Source organism: Larus michahellis, chromosome 3 (assembly GCF_964199755.1).
Source record: "Larus michahellis chromosome 3, bLarMic1.1, whole genome shotgun sequence".
NCBI lineage: Eukaryota > Metazoa > Chordata > Aves > Charadriiformes > Laridae > Larus > Larus michahellis.
In genome coordinates this window covers 33,409,410-33,427,770 of record NC_133898.1, presented here as the reverse complement: position 1 = coordinate 33,427,770, position 18,361 = coordinate 33,409,410, and the positions used below count along the sequence as shown (strand labels likewise).

Sequence of the window (18,361 nt, the reverse complement as noted above, 5' to 3'; positions counted from 1 at the left end):
TGGTAGAAGTAGTTCCATTTAATTCCATAATTGCTATTTGTGTGATTTCTTGTGAATGCACAGTTCAAATAGGGATAGTTGTCAGGAAAATGAGTTGGTGATGAACATGTCTGAAACGAACTTCTTCAGATAGGTTGATGCAGAGTCTATCCCTTATAACAGAAGCATAGACATATAGAAAATACGTGACAGGTGGGTTCCACTATACCAGAGGAAGACGGTTGGGGTTATCAGGGACTCTAGGAGATGGCTCTGATCTTTCATGTCCTCTGAGGAGTCGTTCCTCTCTCATGGGTCCCAGATACCAAGATGTTACTTTTCAGTGAAGGAAATTTCCAGATGATATTGCACTGTAGGTCTCGTTCTGCCAGTACTGACCACTGTTTGTGACTAGGTAAGGGCTTGTATGCTTTATGGGGAGCAACGCACCACCATATACGAAGCAGTTTCAATATAGCATGTCTCTAGGGATAAGTTTTTTCCTGGCTCTTTAATGTTTGTTTTGGGTAAGCTATATCTACCATCAGTAATTCTTAGGTTACGGTATATGTTTATTTATTTTCATTATTTATACAAAATAAAGTTCCCTGATGTACCATGGTACTTAGTGATTATCCTTTGCAATATATTAAAAAGTCTAGCTGTGCATCACATCTACAAAATAAACAAAAACAACCCCCAAAGCCCTCTTCAGCCATGCTTGGGCTCATCACCCTTCTTTTTAATTTGAGTACTCCTTTTTTGAAGACAGATCCTCTTTGGAATATTAATTTTTGCGCTTTTTTAAACCATGATCCACTACCTCTGTTCCTCTCCGTTGCAGTATGAATCATACCATTCTTTCTGTATTCTCTTCATATCAAGTTTTTTTTTCATCTGCTTGTGATTATTCTTGCCACTCAGCCTTCAACTCTATTTTTGTATTTTCTTTTATGAAGGAACAGCCAGTATTCCAGGTTAGGGCTCCTCATTTGCTTACTGAGTGGGCATTACATTTCCTTTAGCAGTCTCTTTCCTGTTTCAGTTGTCTTTGGGTTTTTTGTCTGTTCTGGTTTTCAAACAATTCCTGCACATTTGCAAAGGCTTTTACTGACCTCTCCACATTAGGAAGCTCCCCTCTCCCCAGCCCCCCTTCTTTTTTTTTTTTTTTTTTTTTTTTTTAATGCCCCTGACTTGCGAATAGCCCTTTGAGCCTGAGGAACTGCACCATGCTGCGGCTGGATTACTGATTATACTGTGTTCATTTATTTTTCAAAGCTCATGTGGACTGTTCCAAACCTGGGTACTGTAAGGTACAATTTCTGTAGAAGGAAAGCAATTATTTTTGCAGACTCTTTCTGCTCAGGGATAGTTCATTAGTATTGTCTTGCTTAAAATTTTCATTCCTATATAGGTTTAAAACTATATATTGCAGGCAATATCCACAGAGAGTAGAAACTTAGACTGGAAATACAATTTTGAAAACTTGAAGATACATTAGGGACAATTCTAAATATCACAGGCAGAAGCCCTTCTGAAATAGAGGAGTAATATGTTTATATTAAATAGAAGCTGAGTGTCCCATGACGCAGTAAGAAAAAGACTAAGCTCAGCAGTTAAAAATGAATGTTTTGAGTGTCATATTTAAAGAATAATTATTAACCGAAGCTTTATACTTTTCTGAGATTAAATATCTTACTCGTATATGCGTATCTCTGGTTATGAGCCAACCTTTCTCTGTTCTAATCTTGATTTGTAAAGTTGTTTCAATGAATAAAGGGTGAAGGACAAATCCAAATAAAACTGTTTCTTGATGTGTTTATCTAAGAGGCCCCAGGAAGTGCTGTATATGAGTTCCAGGCCACAGGCTGAAACTGATTTTCATCAACAGAAACAGGAATGCAATGTAATGAGCCTGCAACTGGTTAAAATCAGACCACTTCTAATTGATTATGCCTGTCTAAAGGGGCTACAATTACAAAGAGATTTTCAGAGTACAACCCTGCCTAGGCCTTTCCTACATTACGATTATTTTCTGTAAGTGATTTGTTGTCTTCAATTAATAAAATCTGTCTCTTAAAGTGCAGGACAGCCCTTAGGGAATTTACTTCACAAATTCAAAACAATTTAAAATGTTGGATAAGGAAGGCAGGGAGTAATGGATACCGAAAGCGTTTTGTCCAGCTAAAAATTTGTTACTGGCCAAATGATGATTATTTATCTTAAAATAAACAAAAAAACCCCAAACCCGTAGTTATTCTCATTTGCTGTTTTGGATGGAAGTGTTGCCTGATTCACATCACTGGGAAAATAGTTTTCTTTCCTTGAGTTGATAGGCAAAATCTAGAGTGTTTTTTCCAGCTCCTGATGCGCTTGAGGGTCTTCTGATGTGCAGAGATAATACATAATGCCAAGACTATGTAAACTTACAAGTATTTTCTTCAGTTATCAATTACAGTTAGAACTCAGAAAAAAAAAATGAAGCCATTTTTAAAGAAAAAAAAGTTAAAATACATAAATAAAAATACTATTTTTGCCTTTATTGAGAGCAAACAAAAGTTCTTACCAGATTTAGGCTTATTTGATGAGCTAATGTCTATTGTCAGTATTAATAATTATTAATAATAGCCAGTGAATTTGTACTTGCAGACCTCTTTGATATATTGTCTCCACAGTAACTGTTTTTATAGGCTTGAAATCACAGATGCCCAGGGCCTCTTCAGTCTAATGGGTAGAACAGTGCAGTCGTCTTCCAGAGAATTTTCTGGTACTTGTACCTTGCTAAAGAGCAGTTAAGTTCCTCCTCCAGAAGTAAACCAGCACCAGAGTGGGTGGTGTCGGAACAGGGGGATGTTCCTGACCTTGACACTTCAGACGTTACTGGAGGAAGCAAATAAGACTTGTAGGCATATTTGGAGAGGGAAAATGCCTCTGAGTCCAGGTGAGATCCGTGTGTGCGTCCAAGGTTATGCACTTTTCTCTGCACTCAGAGATGGGCTTTGCAAGAGACAGAGTACCAGCCTACTGACAGGCTATGCTGTGATAGAGTGGATAAGATTCTTCTGTTAGGTATGTGGACTTCTGACAGGACCTGTCATAGGCATTCCTGCTTTCATATCTTCTCCTGGAAATCGGTGTCTGAAGCTAAACAATAAGATGAAAGTATCACTGAGATCCTGCGGTGCTGATAACACAGGAGCCAGAGTGCTGCATTGCAGCGAATGCTCAGATCTGTCAGATGCTCTGTCTCTCTGTAAAGGATGAAGAATGCCACAAGACAAAGTGGTCACGTTTTCTTTCTTGCTCATGTCTCGGAATGGTTTTCTGGTAGTATTTTATCAATTCAGGAAGGGAAAAATGGATGCAACTTGCTAAAATATACTTGACTAATAAAAGTGTATTTTACCCAGGCTTGTATTCCAAAAAAATGGCACTTGTCGATAAGTACTGTGTTGAGTCCATAAAACCCATCAACGTAAGTGAAATGGGATGTTGAACAGAAGTCAGGGAAAAGATGAAAGAAAAATTTGCCAAAGATAATCCTTCCGAGTTGTTCTTTTATTCTGTATATATGCTGTGAATCTCCTGTCTGGTTTAGCCTGTTATCGAGTATAGTCTCTTCAAAATTCAAGTTTCATGAGAAAGAGAAAACATTTAAACAGGATGTCAAACAGGATGGATCTGTGATTTAGGAGAAGCTGCCACTTGACGTCTAACCATGCGTTTTTGCTTTCTACATTTGAGGTGGAAGAATTTATAGAAATTCTTGAGATTAACCAAACTCCACTGTTGTTTTCATCAGTGGGAACAGTTACTCGGTATTTACATAATTAATCCTGTTCATATATAGACTGTTTTGATATCAAAATGGAGCTGCCAGTATTCTGCTCTCAGTAATCTATTCTTTCCTTGAGTTTTCTGAAAGCAGCCTTCCATTTTCTTACTGTCTTCCAAACAGCTAAACCTTTTGTAGACGTAGCTTGGTTAAATTCTTAAATCCTGCTCATGAACAACAGAAACAATTGCAAAAAATACTGTGCATCACACATGTGTGTATGGGATCAGAAACATGGGCAATTATGTACAACTGTCCCCTGGTTTTGTCCTTTGTTATGCTCTCAAATATGACAAAATACTGTGTTTTAAATAACGTATATTGGAAATACCATTCTCTTAGTTATATTTGTCCTTTTTAATTAGAAGTTATAAAACGTATTGGTAGAAATAGTATGCATTATCAAACTTCTAGCTGCTTTCCAATGAAAGCACAAATCATTTCTTTAAGTAGGAATCTCTTAAATGTTTTGCCCAAATGATACAATTTGTAGGACTTATAAATAGCATTTGAGGGCTGTGCCTGCTTTTTTTCTATATTGTACTTACTCTTTCTTATTTTCACAAGAAGCTAAATGGTAACTAAAATAAGTTTTTCTGCAGGCTAACTTAAAAAACTGATAATGTTTAAATGGTAAAAATTTGACAGGAATAACTAGGTTGGATATTTTAGCCATGCTTTAATTTCTTTACCTAGATCCCTAAGAAGTGTCGCCAAACAGTTATTTGAACAAAAATGCTGGCAGCTTGTTAGTGCGTGATTTGGTTATGTGGTCTAATTAGCTTAAACTTAAGAAATTCCATCTCAACAAATTGAAAGCAATTTTTGTTTGTTATGTCAAAATTATATAAACTTTGTGTGCGAGTATATTGACAGTGGCACTTGGTCAATGTTATTTTGACTCAAGGAAGGTAGAGGTTTAAAAGATATTTATAGAATCAACAAAATGGCCTACGCTTACTGACATTAAATTAGACAAGTCAAAAGGAAGTGTAGTTGGGTACCCAATATTCTAATTCAATGCAGACAGGAGAATGCAGAAGTTGAGGATGACATTGTTGGAGGTCCAAGAGACAGGGGGTGGCTGGGAGTTGTACAGTCAGTAAAATGCCAGAGGCAAATCAAGTGAGGGGCGTACTATGTTAAGGTGGCCCAAAGACAGTGCAAAAGTGAGTGCAAGGCGGAAAGACAAAACAAATGGACCAAGGCCGAAAGGAATAAATGTTGGGAGAAAGGAGGTGGAGGTGTGCAATGCCAATGGGGTGGTCAAGGAAATGTCCGAGGCAGAACTTGCGGCACGGATGTGGGAGGAGGAAAGCAGAAGTGTTTTCAGAAAGATTGTGGGGGCACAGTGAAAGGAGGCTTGCGGAGGGTAGAGCGTGATGTTGCTGGAATGCTGTGTTGAACAGGGTATATGGAAAGGTGTTACAGGAAATAAGTGACGCTAGCGAAGAGTGGAGTTGATTGTGTTTGTTAATGTTAGCAGTTAAATTTCTGTCCCCTTGTGAAGATGGAGACTGTTCCTCCTTCTGAAATCCTGTTTCAAGTTCTCTTTAGATTCCAGCATGTACCGCTAACTGACTTGCACTGTCTCTATGGGATTTTATGGTTTTCAATGAATGCAAAAAAAGTGGAAAACTCAATCCTGTGCCAGAAAGAAGCTCTAAGAAAAATAGCAGTCTCAGTGTCCAGATCAAATGCTTTTTTCACTTTTTTTTTTCTTTGAAAACTTTCCCTTATACTATACAAAATGCAATGGGATGGTTCTGTCCTTAACACTACATTATCCATGGATTACGTTAATTGCTCATGTTTGTAGTTTTGAATTGTATTATGAGTACTGATGCTTAGTCTCTGATGTTGAAGATGTTGCAGATGTCTTTAAAAGAAAACATCCTGCTTAAAATATGCCCTTTTCCTGATCATCAACAGTTTTCTTAGTTCCACATCGTAATAAAATATGCTTTTCTGTTCTCTTTGGGATTTTTTTCCATTTACCAGTGACTTCGCCTAATCCACTTTTAATAAAAAGGGAAAATATGAAAGAAAATACTTTTCCTTAATATTTGTCTAGGAAAATCTCTTCTTGGCACCGATTACCTTTCAGCCTTCTCCCTATTCATATGATCTCTACAGATAGCCTTGGATACATGGTAGTTTGTAAGTGCAAAGGATTTTAACCTCTTCTCAATCCATAACTAATGGCAACTTCCTGCAGGTCTTGGTGAATGATGATGACTATACCGACTTTTGATGCTTAGACCCCCTTCCCGTAACATCGTACTGCAGACATAAGAGCATTTTGTAGCTGCTCTTGTAAATTTTCTCTGACTTTACAGATTGTCAGTTTTCTGATGTCAGTAATAATTTCTTCCCTTTTTTGCTTCTTTGTTCTTTTCTGGAGCCTGTAGTAGGAAGATGGAAGATGGCATGGATGCTCAAGGGGCTGCATACAGGATTTGATCTCAATGTTTATCTAGAAGTGTGCAAATACTTAGATGTATTGTAATCATGGATACAGAGAAAAAGCCCCTCACACGATATACACTTGATGATATGGAGAGTTGTCCAATTGGCAGTAGCCTAGACAGCTACTTACTTTAGGTAAAATTACCTAAATCCAACAGAAATACATAATCAGTCCTGTACGTCAGCTGGCAAAGTGATGAAACAAGTTTAGGTTTTAAATATGGAAGGAATTCAGATGACTTGTGTCACTTTTGAACATATTGTAGAATCTCTGACATGAAAGATCAGCTGAACTAACTGTCCATCAGTTGACATCTTATTAATCCCTGAGCAGGGAAGTTTTCCTGTCCTTACAGTATGTATCTACTTATTCTGGGAACAGACTGTAGAATAGAGCCTGCCCGCCACTGCGGGGAAGAGCAGAAGTCAGGCAGGGCACAGGTTTTGGAGCTGGCTAAACTCGAGGAGGTTTGTAGCTAGAGATTCATCAGGTCTGCTAATTCCATTCTGCTCCTCTTCCTTTCCTCCTCATTTTCAGATGATGAAAGACCATTTAACTTCATATAACTGACTGTGAGCATCAGCTGATCACAAATAGGATTAAAAAAGCAACCCCTCAGACCTACATGATGTGACATAGATGTTTTATGCATATCTCAATGTTGCGGGCATAAAGGGATTGAGGAAGACTGTGGGATGTTCATGCACTGTGTTGAGGGGAACAAAGTTTTTGTGTAAGATGTGTCCCTTCCTAGAAGAGAGTCGAATTTCTTCCTGTCCCACAAATGAATCAATCCTTAAGGGGGGGGCGGGCCTCTTGGGGGCTCTTTTGCATCTGTCGGTGTCCTGGACAAGCCTGCTGTTTGCCGGGATCCTTATTTGTTCTTCCTTCTCACAGCCGCTGGTAATTCAAACTGTACAGTGATTTTTGTGTGTAAAGAAAAGTATGCCTTTACGGTATCTTAACAACAGAGACAGATATTTACTTTCGGAACCAGTGCGGTGTTTTGGTTTAGTCGGCTATTTTTGATGTAAGCCAAAGAAGAGAGTTTACTTAAAGTTAAGCAGAAGAAAAAACATTTACATGAAAGCCAGGAAAGATTTCTAAGTTGAAAGCAGGAATATTTCCACTGCATTGTAATAAGACAGGGGCTTGCTTTCCTTCTTTACATATTTGTGTGAAAAAAGAGTGTCGGAGAGCATGCGGAGCACAAGACAAATGCAGAAGGATTTGCTCTATGGCGTGCTGAGGCTAAGCAAATATGCAGACAGTCTTATTTTGCTGAAAGCCTTACTGTTGAGACATCCACTTTTAAAGAGACTTTCTGTAAAAATAGATGAGCCATGGTGTCCAGTCTTCCACAATTACATGGGAAAAACAGAAGTCATCCAGAAGGCTTCCAAACCAGAAGAAGTATCAGATACGCACAGAAAAAAGAGGATCTGTGGCAGAAGACTCTTGTATTGCAGTCTCTGCAAGCTAGTAGTTCTAGGAGTGAACAGCTCCGCCATGATTTTTATATGAAAATAATTTTCCCCTTCAAAGATGAAGACACAGAGTGAAGTTACGTTGGCCTTGCAGGATTCAAACGAAGGTTTACTGAAGCAGATCTGAAGGTTGGTTTGTGGCCAGCTCCTGGAGTCAATGGAAAGATCACCAGGCTCTAGCAAGGTTGGCAGCGTTGACACCAACAAAATGAAAGACACCCTCCCCCTCTGCCCCTAGTGTTTATCTCTTTTTGTTCACCTAATACTGCTCTCCCTTGCCTTGCCTAGAGCTTTGACCCTTCCATCCTGTTGGTTTTCATGATACTGCTTGCACGTATGATAGCTATACCTCAATGCAAAGCAACGTTGATAGGAAACAAAAGCACTTCTCTTGCAATACACTTAGAAATATATACTTGGTTTGAACAACTGAGCTAGTGGACTCGTGTATTGCTGAAACACAGCCGAGGAGGGAAGCACGTAGGAAGCTGGGAGGGTGCAGGGCTCCAAAACTGAAGCTGTTTCTCTTCTCGAACCAAGACACTTGAACTTGAACCTTTTTCTTTCAGCTGCCTGGGATTATTTCTGTTGTTAAACTGGTATCTGTGGAGTCAGGCTATGTAATAACTGGGAGGAAGGCCTAATCCCTCTCCAAGGCAACCAGACGGCTCAGAAATCAAGGAATTCTGGCAGTTGTATACTTGTCGTGTGACATAGGCTTTAATGCTAGTTTATGCTATGATGCTGGTATGTACTGCCAGTCTGTTTGGAGGCGTTTTAGAAAATGTAGCAAATAAAATATACAAGTTCGCATGTTATGAAATGAAAGCCATCTGTGTCATCTAGAGGATTGCGCTGTGACATAGGTTCACAGTGATATTGCAGTTTCTTTGACTACATCAAGCCCATTCAGAAAAGAAATTGTAGTGAAAACATGAATGACAGAACTAATGGTTAGGTAATATGTCTTTCAAATGTTAGGTAATATCTCTTTCAAATACCATATTTCTTTGAAGCTTGTCCAGAATTACTCAGAAAATGCTTCTGCCTTAATATGCTAGATGGTGTACAACCATGTCAAGTGTCTATCTAAATGCCAAACAAATTAAGATGGCTTTGGAAGAATTTGAATTTGAAAGGACAGGATATTTAACTGTAAATAGAAGGCTTAGGGAGATGTCTTCACAGACGACAACATGAATCCATATTTGTGTTGCAGCTTCGTGTCAAATTCAGTAATTTAGTAGTAGTATTTGGACAGGCTTTTAGTAGTACTCAGTGCTTGCTTAGTTATAAATAGCAAAGTTGTATGGCAACGAATTGTCTTCTTGTAGATACCGAAAAAATCTAAGTGAGTTTGCTTTAATCTTTGTATTTACCTTTAATGCATTTTGGCATTTTAAAAACACTAAACTTCTAACATCCCTCAACACCAGTGGCAGTGGTGTTCTCTTCTGTGCTTCTTCATGATTTCCCTTACTTGTATTTGAATTTTGTGGGATATAGCATATTAATTTCCTTGCAGTACAAGCTATGCAAACATCTGAACTGGACAAAGATCTTGGCTTCGCTATTAGAAAACCTATTACAAACCTATTAGAAATCCGCTATTAGAAAACTTTTTGTTAACTCCAGGAGCTGGCCAAGCACTAAAGAAGGTTCTCGGGCTGTGCTGTGCCGTGCCATGTGGGCAGGTTGCACCAGTGTAAATGGTTGGAATGTCACAGTTCCTGTGCTGATACCTAAGAAGGATTACAGTGCAGCACCTTTCTTCTGAGCTGTGTTAACTGTTCAAAGTTAACAGGCATAGGAAGGCGTACTGGATTTTTTTAATCAGTAAATTCTTTAGATTGATACACACAGGACGGATCTATTTATGTAGAAGGGGCATCTTCTTAATAGTAACATTTCCTGTTAACTATGCAAAGCGTGGGATTTTCAGTATTACCAGAATGGCCCTGTCATTGGTTCTCCTGTTTCAGTTGCAGCTGGGTAGGCTGATGAGCAGCACTTTCTCCAGTCTGATCTCTGATTTTAAAGCTATTCGATCAAGTATAATATGATTGCATATTTGTATTTGGTGCTTTTTGAGGTTTCCAACTACCTGCATTTTCCCCAAATATATTTAATACTGTTTATTTGTCTTAATCACTAGTGCAAAGGCATGTGCAATTTGCAAGGCTGTATTAGTACCTTGATTGAAGGAAATACTTATCAAACGGCTATAAATGGCAAAAATGACAGGCAATCTGCCTGCAAAGTATTGTAGCATTTTTTAAGTTGTTTGAATCTTTCATCCCATGTGTTGAACATTTTGTACTTTTCAGAAAAGTTTGTGTCCTCATTTCATTCTGCTTAAATATGAATACACATGATATCTAGGAAAGCTGTTTTATAATTTGGAATCAGTCTAAAATGAAGGAGAACTATGTTTTAATTTAATGCCTGAATTTACCTTGTGATACATTTTGCATACCTCATGTTTTTCAACTTCAGAATCACTTTATGGTCTGAAGCAGATGGTAACATCATCTGGTTGTCGCTTTACTTAGTTTTATTCTCATTTCAGGAATGCAATTGTTTGGGTTTTGGGAAGAGATGAACAGAGTTATTTCAGATTCTGAACTGGTGTCCAGTATTCCCTACTCATCTGCAGTACCAGGACTGATACAGTATCTTCAGAGCATCACCAAACTTGTAATATCAGTGCTGTCGGTGACTGCAGGTCCTGACATCCAGGACAGCAGTTCACCTGTTGCAAAGAAAGTAGCCAAGCCATCATTGTCAATAGTTCATCTCCTTCACTGTGAGTTTCACGAAGTACGTCTGCTTGCGTTGGAAGCAATACTGCTCTGGTTGAAACAAATAAATTCCAAGCAGATTGCAGAAGGAGGAGGTGTATTGTGTTTACTTACTGATTTGGAAGGCACTCTTCTCACAATGGCTTCGAAGGAAAAGAATCTCCAGTGTTTTTGCAAGGTAGGAGAGTGCTATTTTGTTGATACTTGATATGTTTTCAGTAAATTATATTCTTAATTTTTAAAAATATGTTTCAAACCTGAATGGTGTTTTTTAAATAGTATGTGAGTGCATCTGGGTTTTTTTACATTGAATAGAAGCTGTACTATAATTCTGTAACAGATGTTCTTGGCAGAAAAGCAAGAATTTCCTCTTTCCGTTCTTAGCACTGTCAGGAGAGGACCTTTGTGTTCATAGAATGGGGTTTAAGTCAGTGTTTTATTGATCTCAAATTTACACATTCATGTTGAGATTGATTGTAAATTCTTTGTGAATTCTGTGTGCAGGTTCTGGAAATTCTTTATAATATGGATCTCAGAAATGTGCTTCCAAAGACTGAATGCTTTATAAATATGAATGCAAATGAGCTCTTAACCTGGAGTTTAAACATTGTAGATACCTCCAACAGGTATGGTCTGTCATGCTCGTTAAAATACTTATATTTTAAAACCTTTAAATGTTGAAGCGTTTATTTCTTGGTTTTGGACTATCTGTTGATTTAAAAATCCATGTTTCAGAAAAGTGAGTGTGGCTTATTTGAATAGAGAGAGCTCTTGATGAGAATTTAGAAGTTAGACATGGGTCTAAATTATTAAAAAGGCCCACAAGTCATACTGGCAAGCACCCTGTTAAATGTCCAGTATCACAGTTCCTGAAATAAGAAGTTACTCCAGATGTCAGATGATAGCCAACAAGCATAGCTCTTCCTGAAAGGTAACTGGGAAACACCTTAACACATAGAATCGATCCAAACATACACTGGGAATCTGCCATTCATCCTGTCCTGGTTTATCTGCAGACAGTCTGTAGAAAGAGGGACTGGTCTGGTCTCACTTGTTGGATTGGCAGAAATGGTTAACCCTAATCCCTAGGGTTCCCACACCTTAATCAGACTGTAAAGTCAGCAGAAAGCACTGAAAATGTTGAGCTAGTTTGTAGTTTGTACTGAATTAGAAGCTGTGTCCATCCATTCATAATGGAATGGACAAAAAGGGTTAAAGAGTCCAGGCTCTAAGGTCAAGACCATCCTGTTTCTAATAGTCTCTTTTTTTAAGCCATATAAACATTGCACCCCAGTGTTACCAATATAGAATATTTAGGGTATAGAGTGTAGAACAGCATTTTATAACTGTGCGCGTTGGCTGCTGATTTGCACTAGATTTTTTAAGTTTAAATGATGATGTGAAGTGTTTATTTCTGGAATGAAATAAGATACTTGTGGTAAAATAACACTGACTGGTGCTGTTAAAGGGAAATAGCTGAAATAGCAGACCTTACTGCTCAGGTGTTGCCTTTCCCTGGGGCGGCACCAGCCCGTCAGGAACTAGGGTGCCAAGTGCCGTGTCCTTAGGCCCTGCTGGGCAGCACGGAGGCTCAGGAGCTGGCAGTTGACATATTCTGCACTAGTAACATTTCTAGCAGCTATACAAGAGATATTCCTGGAGCTTAACACCAACTTGAAGAGATGCTTTTGTTTATCGTTTCAAATAATATCTGATTTGTGTGACTTGGTTTCCATTTTCAAATGTGTTTTTCTATGGTAAGTATGCAGATAGAAAATGAACACAAGAGGTGAAAGTAGGCACATATTTCATTTGCATATCAACAAAAAGCTTAACTAATGTTCAAATCTGTAATGTAAAAATTCCAAGTGGTCAGCTTGCAAAATACCCATTGGTGATAATCAGGAATGATTAAAAGCTGGCTGGGTTTTTTTTTCTAGAGGTGAAATGACAGCAGAAATAGCTCCTTTTTTTGATATGTCCTTTGCCTTGTTTTCTCAGCACTGAAGTTCAAAGCATAGCTCTCAAATTTGCCTCCAAGTTGGTTATCCATCTTTTGCAGAACCATCAGCAGGTAAGGGCAATAGAGCTGCTTAGCAGTGTTGTAATTCTGGAGGTTTTAGTGATTGGAGTAATGTGGCTTCCTTTACATGAAAGCCCCAAGCTTGTGTTTTCTTGTGTCTTTGCACCTTTTCTGGCATTACGTCGTCTTCTCTGAATACACTGCCATGTTCTGAAATGAAACAGACACAGATATCATCTCCGTATATCCCTCTCAAAGTCATTTCAAGTTAAATACATAAGTAAATTTTTCTGATGGATTAATTTCAACTTCTGAGAGTATTCAAAATAGGTCACTGTAATGTGGAAAGAGACATGCCGACGGTGATTAACACATGTACTGAATCCAGTCCGTTTGCAAAAGTGCAGCTTTGTTGTGGTTTCTGGTCGCTGGGGAGCCAGCAGGAGAGCGGATCCGAGGGGAAGGCACGAAGCTGAAGCCATGGCTGGGTGCAGTTCCCTTCCTCACTGTGTGCAGTACGAGCTTGCCAAGTCTCAGCCTGAAGTCACTGTCTGAGCACACCAGCCTGTTGTCTGCATGGAGTTTCTCATTGAATTTCCTCTTAAAAATTTGTTTTTAAAATGCGAGAGTAAATATAATAACCCTTGTAAAATTCAAGGCTCTGTGTTCTCCGTTCCTGTTTATAGTCTATTTAATTTAGATTTATACCAGCACAAATTACTGGCTCGGATTTCTTTTGGTTTTAAATTGTCAGTCTGTGATGTCACGTATGTATGTGTAGAGCAGTGCTAAGGCGGTTTTAATGCTAGAAAATTTTAATTTTTTTTTTATGTTTTCAAAGACACAAAACCCACTTAATGGATATTTAAAAAATAGACACAATTCTCATGATCTGTTTTAAAGTGAAATTTTTTTTTTCCTTACATAGCTGTTATTTTTCATAGGATGTGCAGCAGAATTGATTCATATTGTAGGCTAATAATCTTTTCTCATTGTAAAAAAACAGGAAGCCACAGATTTGCACATAAGAATTGGGAACATGATTTATGATGTTAAATCTTTTTGTTTAAAAAAGGCAAAATGCAAGAACTTCAAGTTATAAGCTTTAAAATGACCATATGAACCTGGTTTCACAAATAGATGTGGAACATGTTATTCCTCTCAATTTACAAAGAGGAATTAATGAAAAATGCTGTAACAATCATAACTGTAGTAATGCTAAAACAACTTTCTCTAATAAGCATGTAAATCATGGGAGATCTAAGACATCTGTACAGAGAGCGCTTGGTGCTTTGTGAAAGACCAAGGACATCAGTTTTCCATCTAAATTCTTTCTTTGGGCTTGTATCCGTAGAAGAGACTGCCTCTCTTCCATAGGTAAAAGTCAAGTGCTGTCTTTCAAGATAGTCTATGTGTCTGTTCAAAATTTGAGTAATTGTAAGATCTTGGGAGATTTTTATTATTTTTTTTTTAACCTGTTAGAGAATTTGTAAGACATGCTCTGGCTCTGTCCCTATGTGCAGTGCACGTGACCGTGTACCACACAGAATGATGCAGAGTACGACCAAGGTTTCATTTATCGCTCAATGAGTCCTCCTGTGCTTCTCTGCCCTTTAACTCAACTCACCTTTTCACTGGTTCTCTTCTTTACCTTATCTGGTTGTTCATTTTTTCACCTGCTGTAATTAAAAATAAGTAAAAAAAGGAAAGAAAGAGGAAAAAAACCCCATAATTAGTTACACATACCTCAGGTATCTCCAGGTCGAGCTGATGCTGCTTTTCCTGTTCTCCTGCGCATGATGTTCACATCTGTTTGGTTGTTTTATTTCCTCTGGAGCTTCCTTCTAATTGCTGTAGCGCACACTTGCTCGTGGCTGTGCCTGCATGCCACCTCCTGCAGTTTGCATGTTCTGCTTTCTAACCTGTGCTTGAGGTTCCCGCACCTTGACTGACCCACTGCCCTCCTGAGTGTGGCATTTGCAGGGGATCCCAGCTCTTTTCTTGGTCACTTCTGGAAATTAGCATTTTCTTTTCCCAGTTATGGCCTGGCTGTCCCAATGGAGGTCAGAGTTTACAGGTCTTGGAAGCGCTATTTGAGTTACAGGTAAAATGTACATTATTTCTTTCCACAAAAAATCTAGTAGCCATCACTACATATCAGAAAGAGTCTAAGCTTTGTCCTGTTACTACTAAGTAGTAGTTTTCTTAGCATATGTCTAAGGACTAAATATTTTCCAGAAGACGGCAATTGGATTTTATGGGAACCCAAGGTACCTCAGCAATCTCATTTAAAAAAAATTTCCATCCCCAGTATCTGGAGAGGAGACAGATGGAGCTGCATTCACCCCTTTACCAAGCATTGCATCGTTACCAAAGCCTAAGATTGATGCTACAGTTCATATGCGCTTAGTTGTTTTTCCAGATATGTGTATTTGTCTTCGTGTAGGATACTTCTGAGAATTGCTTCTCTTTGTTATAGTCCAGTATATTTGTCTTTGGCTTACATGTTTAGAAGAAATGAGGACACAAAGATATGCTTTAACTTGTGTGGTCCTTGGTGAGTCTAGTGTGAAGGGACAGAGCAAGAGAGTTGCCTATGAATACTGCTCTGACTAAAAGAAAATCTCCCATCTTAACCATCTGTGACATAATTAGCCAGCTTCTGAATGGACAATGTGGGGTTCATCACCTGGAAAAAAACATGCATTTACTGATGAGTGGTATCCCTTCATCAGGCCTAGTTTAATGTGATGGTAAGCAGTAACACCAGATTGTACAGCATACTTCTCACAAGTTCTGTGCCTTCAGATTTCAGAAGTCGTCCTGAAAAAATGGGTTCAGCTGATAGTTTATTTTTGTGGAGATGAGCAACAGACAGAGATGCTGTTAGCAGCTGCTGAAGTTCTTAAAAGTGTAACGTCGTTCCTTTTGATCAATGAGAAGCTCATTCTTGGTGAGTAGTTTGTGGAGTGACATCTATATATATACTTTTGTTTGTGAGATGGTATACTTCTTAAATTGAAGATGGTGGTGTTTTTAAAAAGTCAGCTATTTATTTTGAGATGTGTCCTTTAAGAGGTATTGATAACATTTAACAGAGCTAAATCTGTTATGAGGTAAACATGGTACTATTAAATGTTCAAAGTGTCAACTCTGGCAATCTTAACCTCTACCATCTAGTTAAAGGTCTTAGAAGGATGGACTTTATCATTTTATATCAAATGAAGACAGTGGAGGTATTGGAGTGAAGAACTCCCAAATGCTGTGCTTCTCGTATGTGGCCGTTTGGATCTAGTCTATAGCTGATGGAAACAGTTTCCTCTTCGATCTTGTCAGAACAGTTGCTGGCTTCCATGCTTTCCAGTCAGGGAGATGTGAAGGTCTGAAATAAAAAGATGGCAGCAGTTTGTATCCTGCATAAGATCTCAACAAAGGAAAACAAACACCACCAACTCCCAAATTCCCCCCAAAACAGCCCAGAAAAGAAAGCCCCGAGGCCTCAGTGGACAAGCCATCTGAACTAGCTCTTTGCTCTGAAAATCGGGCCAGGGAAGGAAAGATGCAAAGCCAACCCTCCATACTACCTAGAATTGTCAGTCTGGGGTTCTTCACAAGTGTGAAACTGTCGGTACTGCAGTGAGAAGCTTAGCAAGTCAAGGTCATGATCTGCTGTTTAGTGGTAGTAATACAAACCCAGAATTATTCCCTTAAAGTTAAAGGGGTTATGCACATATAAACAGTTTTTACTTTTATGCCTTGCTCTGCATCAGCTTGCTTGACCGCATATAGCAGAAGTTGTTAAATAAAATTGTGCTTGTGTGAAATGGAGTTGTAGTCATTCCCATAAGCTTCCAATAAGTATGTTCATAAGAGGAAGAGGGTGAATACATTCTGGATGATCCCATCATCTCTCCATCATGTTGCTTGAGGGTTCAGAAAAAGTCTTCTGGAAAATCCATTTGCAGACATCCACCTTTCCTGGAGATACAGCAGAAACTTGTGTAGGTGGGAAAGCTGGCCATCGTATCTAGAAGGGAATAATTATTCTGCCCTAGCTGTGCCAGGATAACATTATTGTGTGTGTCATGCTAGAAAAAAAAGCAACTTCTTTCTGAAGTAATTATACTCCGTGCTATTCCCACATGGGGAAGTTATATGAAATACAGGAATGCTGCTTCTGCCTGTGTAGTAAAGCCTTAAGCAATTAATTTTGGCCAAGCAGTGAAATACACTTAATTGTCTGGCTAGCCCTGTAATACAAATTTCTGATAGACCTGTTGATAACATGCTTGAAGAAAAACAGCGCAGCAATGAAGCACCAACTCTGGTCTCTGTGATCACCAGAAAGTAATATCTAACAGCTGGCTGCCTCTAAAAGAGACCTTCCTGTGGATTCCTTTAATGAGTACGTTTGAGAGCTGAAAGGCCCGCTGAAAAGTACCCCAGCAAACCTATAAGTACAGCCTTGTGACTTCAGCTAGTCATCCTTAGTGTGACACCACTAAATGGCACAAGAGTTTGGGAGTATGGCTTGTGAGATGTGAATTGCCACTGGGGAGGTATGTGGAGTCTGCCTGTTTGGGGTTTACCAGATGAACAGCTCCCTTTTGGCAGTTGTCTCTGATTAGTCTTAACTGTGTGCAGGTAATTACCCCATGGATTAAACCTGGCTTGTTTCCACCAGATAGTGGGTGTTAGGGTGGCAGGGTGTGTTGATGAGTGGTGGGGTGAGGTGGATGTGGGAGAAGTAGGTGATGGGTAGATCCCTGGGAGGTGGGATCGCTTGCTGTTTCCTGCAGGGAATGGCATTTGTGGCCAGCGCTACTGGCAGTATCTGAACAAAACTTGGTTTGGCAGCCTGTGCTCCAGGCAGATTGTGACACCAACTCCATGATCACAGTGCGTTGGTCAATCTCCAGCAGTAAAACTTTTGCTGTTGCCAAACAGGAATTCTCCACTCCTAGAAATCATAGAAAATTCAGAGCACCCACGACTTAAAGTTGAAAGAGAGGTTCGTTCTCTTATCTGTTGACCACTGTTTAAACCAGCCTGGGTCAACCACCTAGATAAAGTTCACACATGAAGAAAACATCTCGATCATACTGCCAGTTGTCTTCCCATGGCTTACCAATGGATTTCTCATGCCCGTGTTTGTGTTTCACTGCATTTGTGGTGTTTAGGTGTGGAAACAGAGCTCTGTAACTTCTTCGGATGCATGTAAGAAATAAAATTCTAATTTTTCTCCATAAATAAATATAGGACTGTCTGATACCCTCACTATGTGGAAATGTGTGGTCCTACTGCTGCAGAATGAAGATTTGGTAGTAAGGGATGCGGCTGCTGAGGTTATACAAGTGGCACAGTCTGAAAAAAAGAGCAGTGAAGGAACAGGTATGTTAACTTTTCTTTACTTTTAAATATTATTGGATACCTGGAAGACAAAAGTATTTCTCTTCTCATCATAAACTGTTTTGGTAACTCTAAAGTGGTCCATGCATTTCTTACACATACTATGGAAGATAACAGCAGGTTATGATGTTTGACACCCACCATGCTTTATTCTTTTGCTTTTACTCTTGGTATAATTTGCATATGGTTACATGGGTATGTAAAAAAGACAACAGCAGTATTCAGCTTTATGGTTCTTGCTGTGATGAGTCAACTGTCGCATAATTTCACATTTTGGAAGTTCTTTAATACCAGCTTTGTTCTAATATAATGCAGTGGAAGACACTCTTTGAATCCCAGGTCATTATAATAGCCTCA

At 39.0% G+C, this 18,361-nt stretch overlaps 1 protein-coding gene across 6 annotated transcripts in view; it reads left to right on the top strand.

The window, feature by feature from the left end:
• THADA (THADA armadillo repeat containing) overlaps window positions 1-18,361 on the top strand; it is a 168,429-nt gene that overhangs the window by 122,140 nt on the left and 27,928 nt on the right. For 4 of the 6 annotated variants that reach the window (XM_074579573.1, XM_074579572.1, XM_074579575.1 and 1 more), the window contains 6 exons: window positions 10,341-10,750; window positions 11,077-11,198; window positions 12,574-12,646; window positions 14,634-14,699; window positions 15,404-15,548; window positions 17,855-17,986. In XM_074579573.1, coding sequence (XP_074435674.1) covers window positions 10,341-10,750; window positions 11,077-11,198; window positions 12,574-12,646; window positions 14,634-14,699; window positions 15,404-15,548; window positions 17,855-17,986 — 948 coding nt within the window. The remainder of the gene's footprint in view (window positions 1-10,340; window positions 10,751-11,076; window positions 11,199-12,573; window positions 12,647-14,633; window positions 14,700-15,403; window positions 15,549-17,854; window positions 17,987-18,361) is intronic. The other 2 variants (XM_074579576.1, XM_074579574.1) reach the window with 1 other exon arrangement.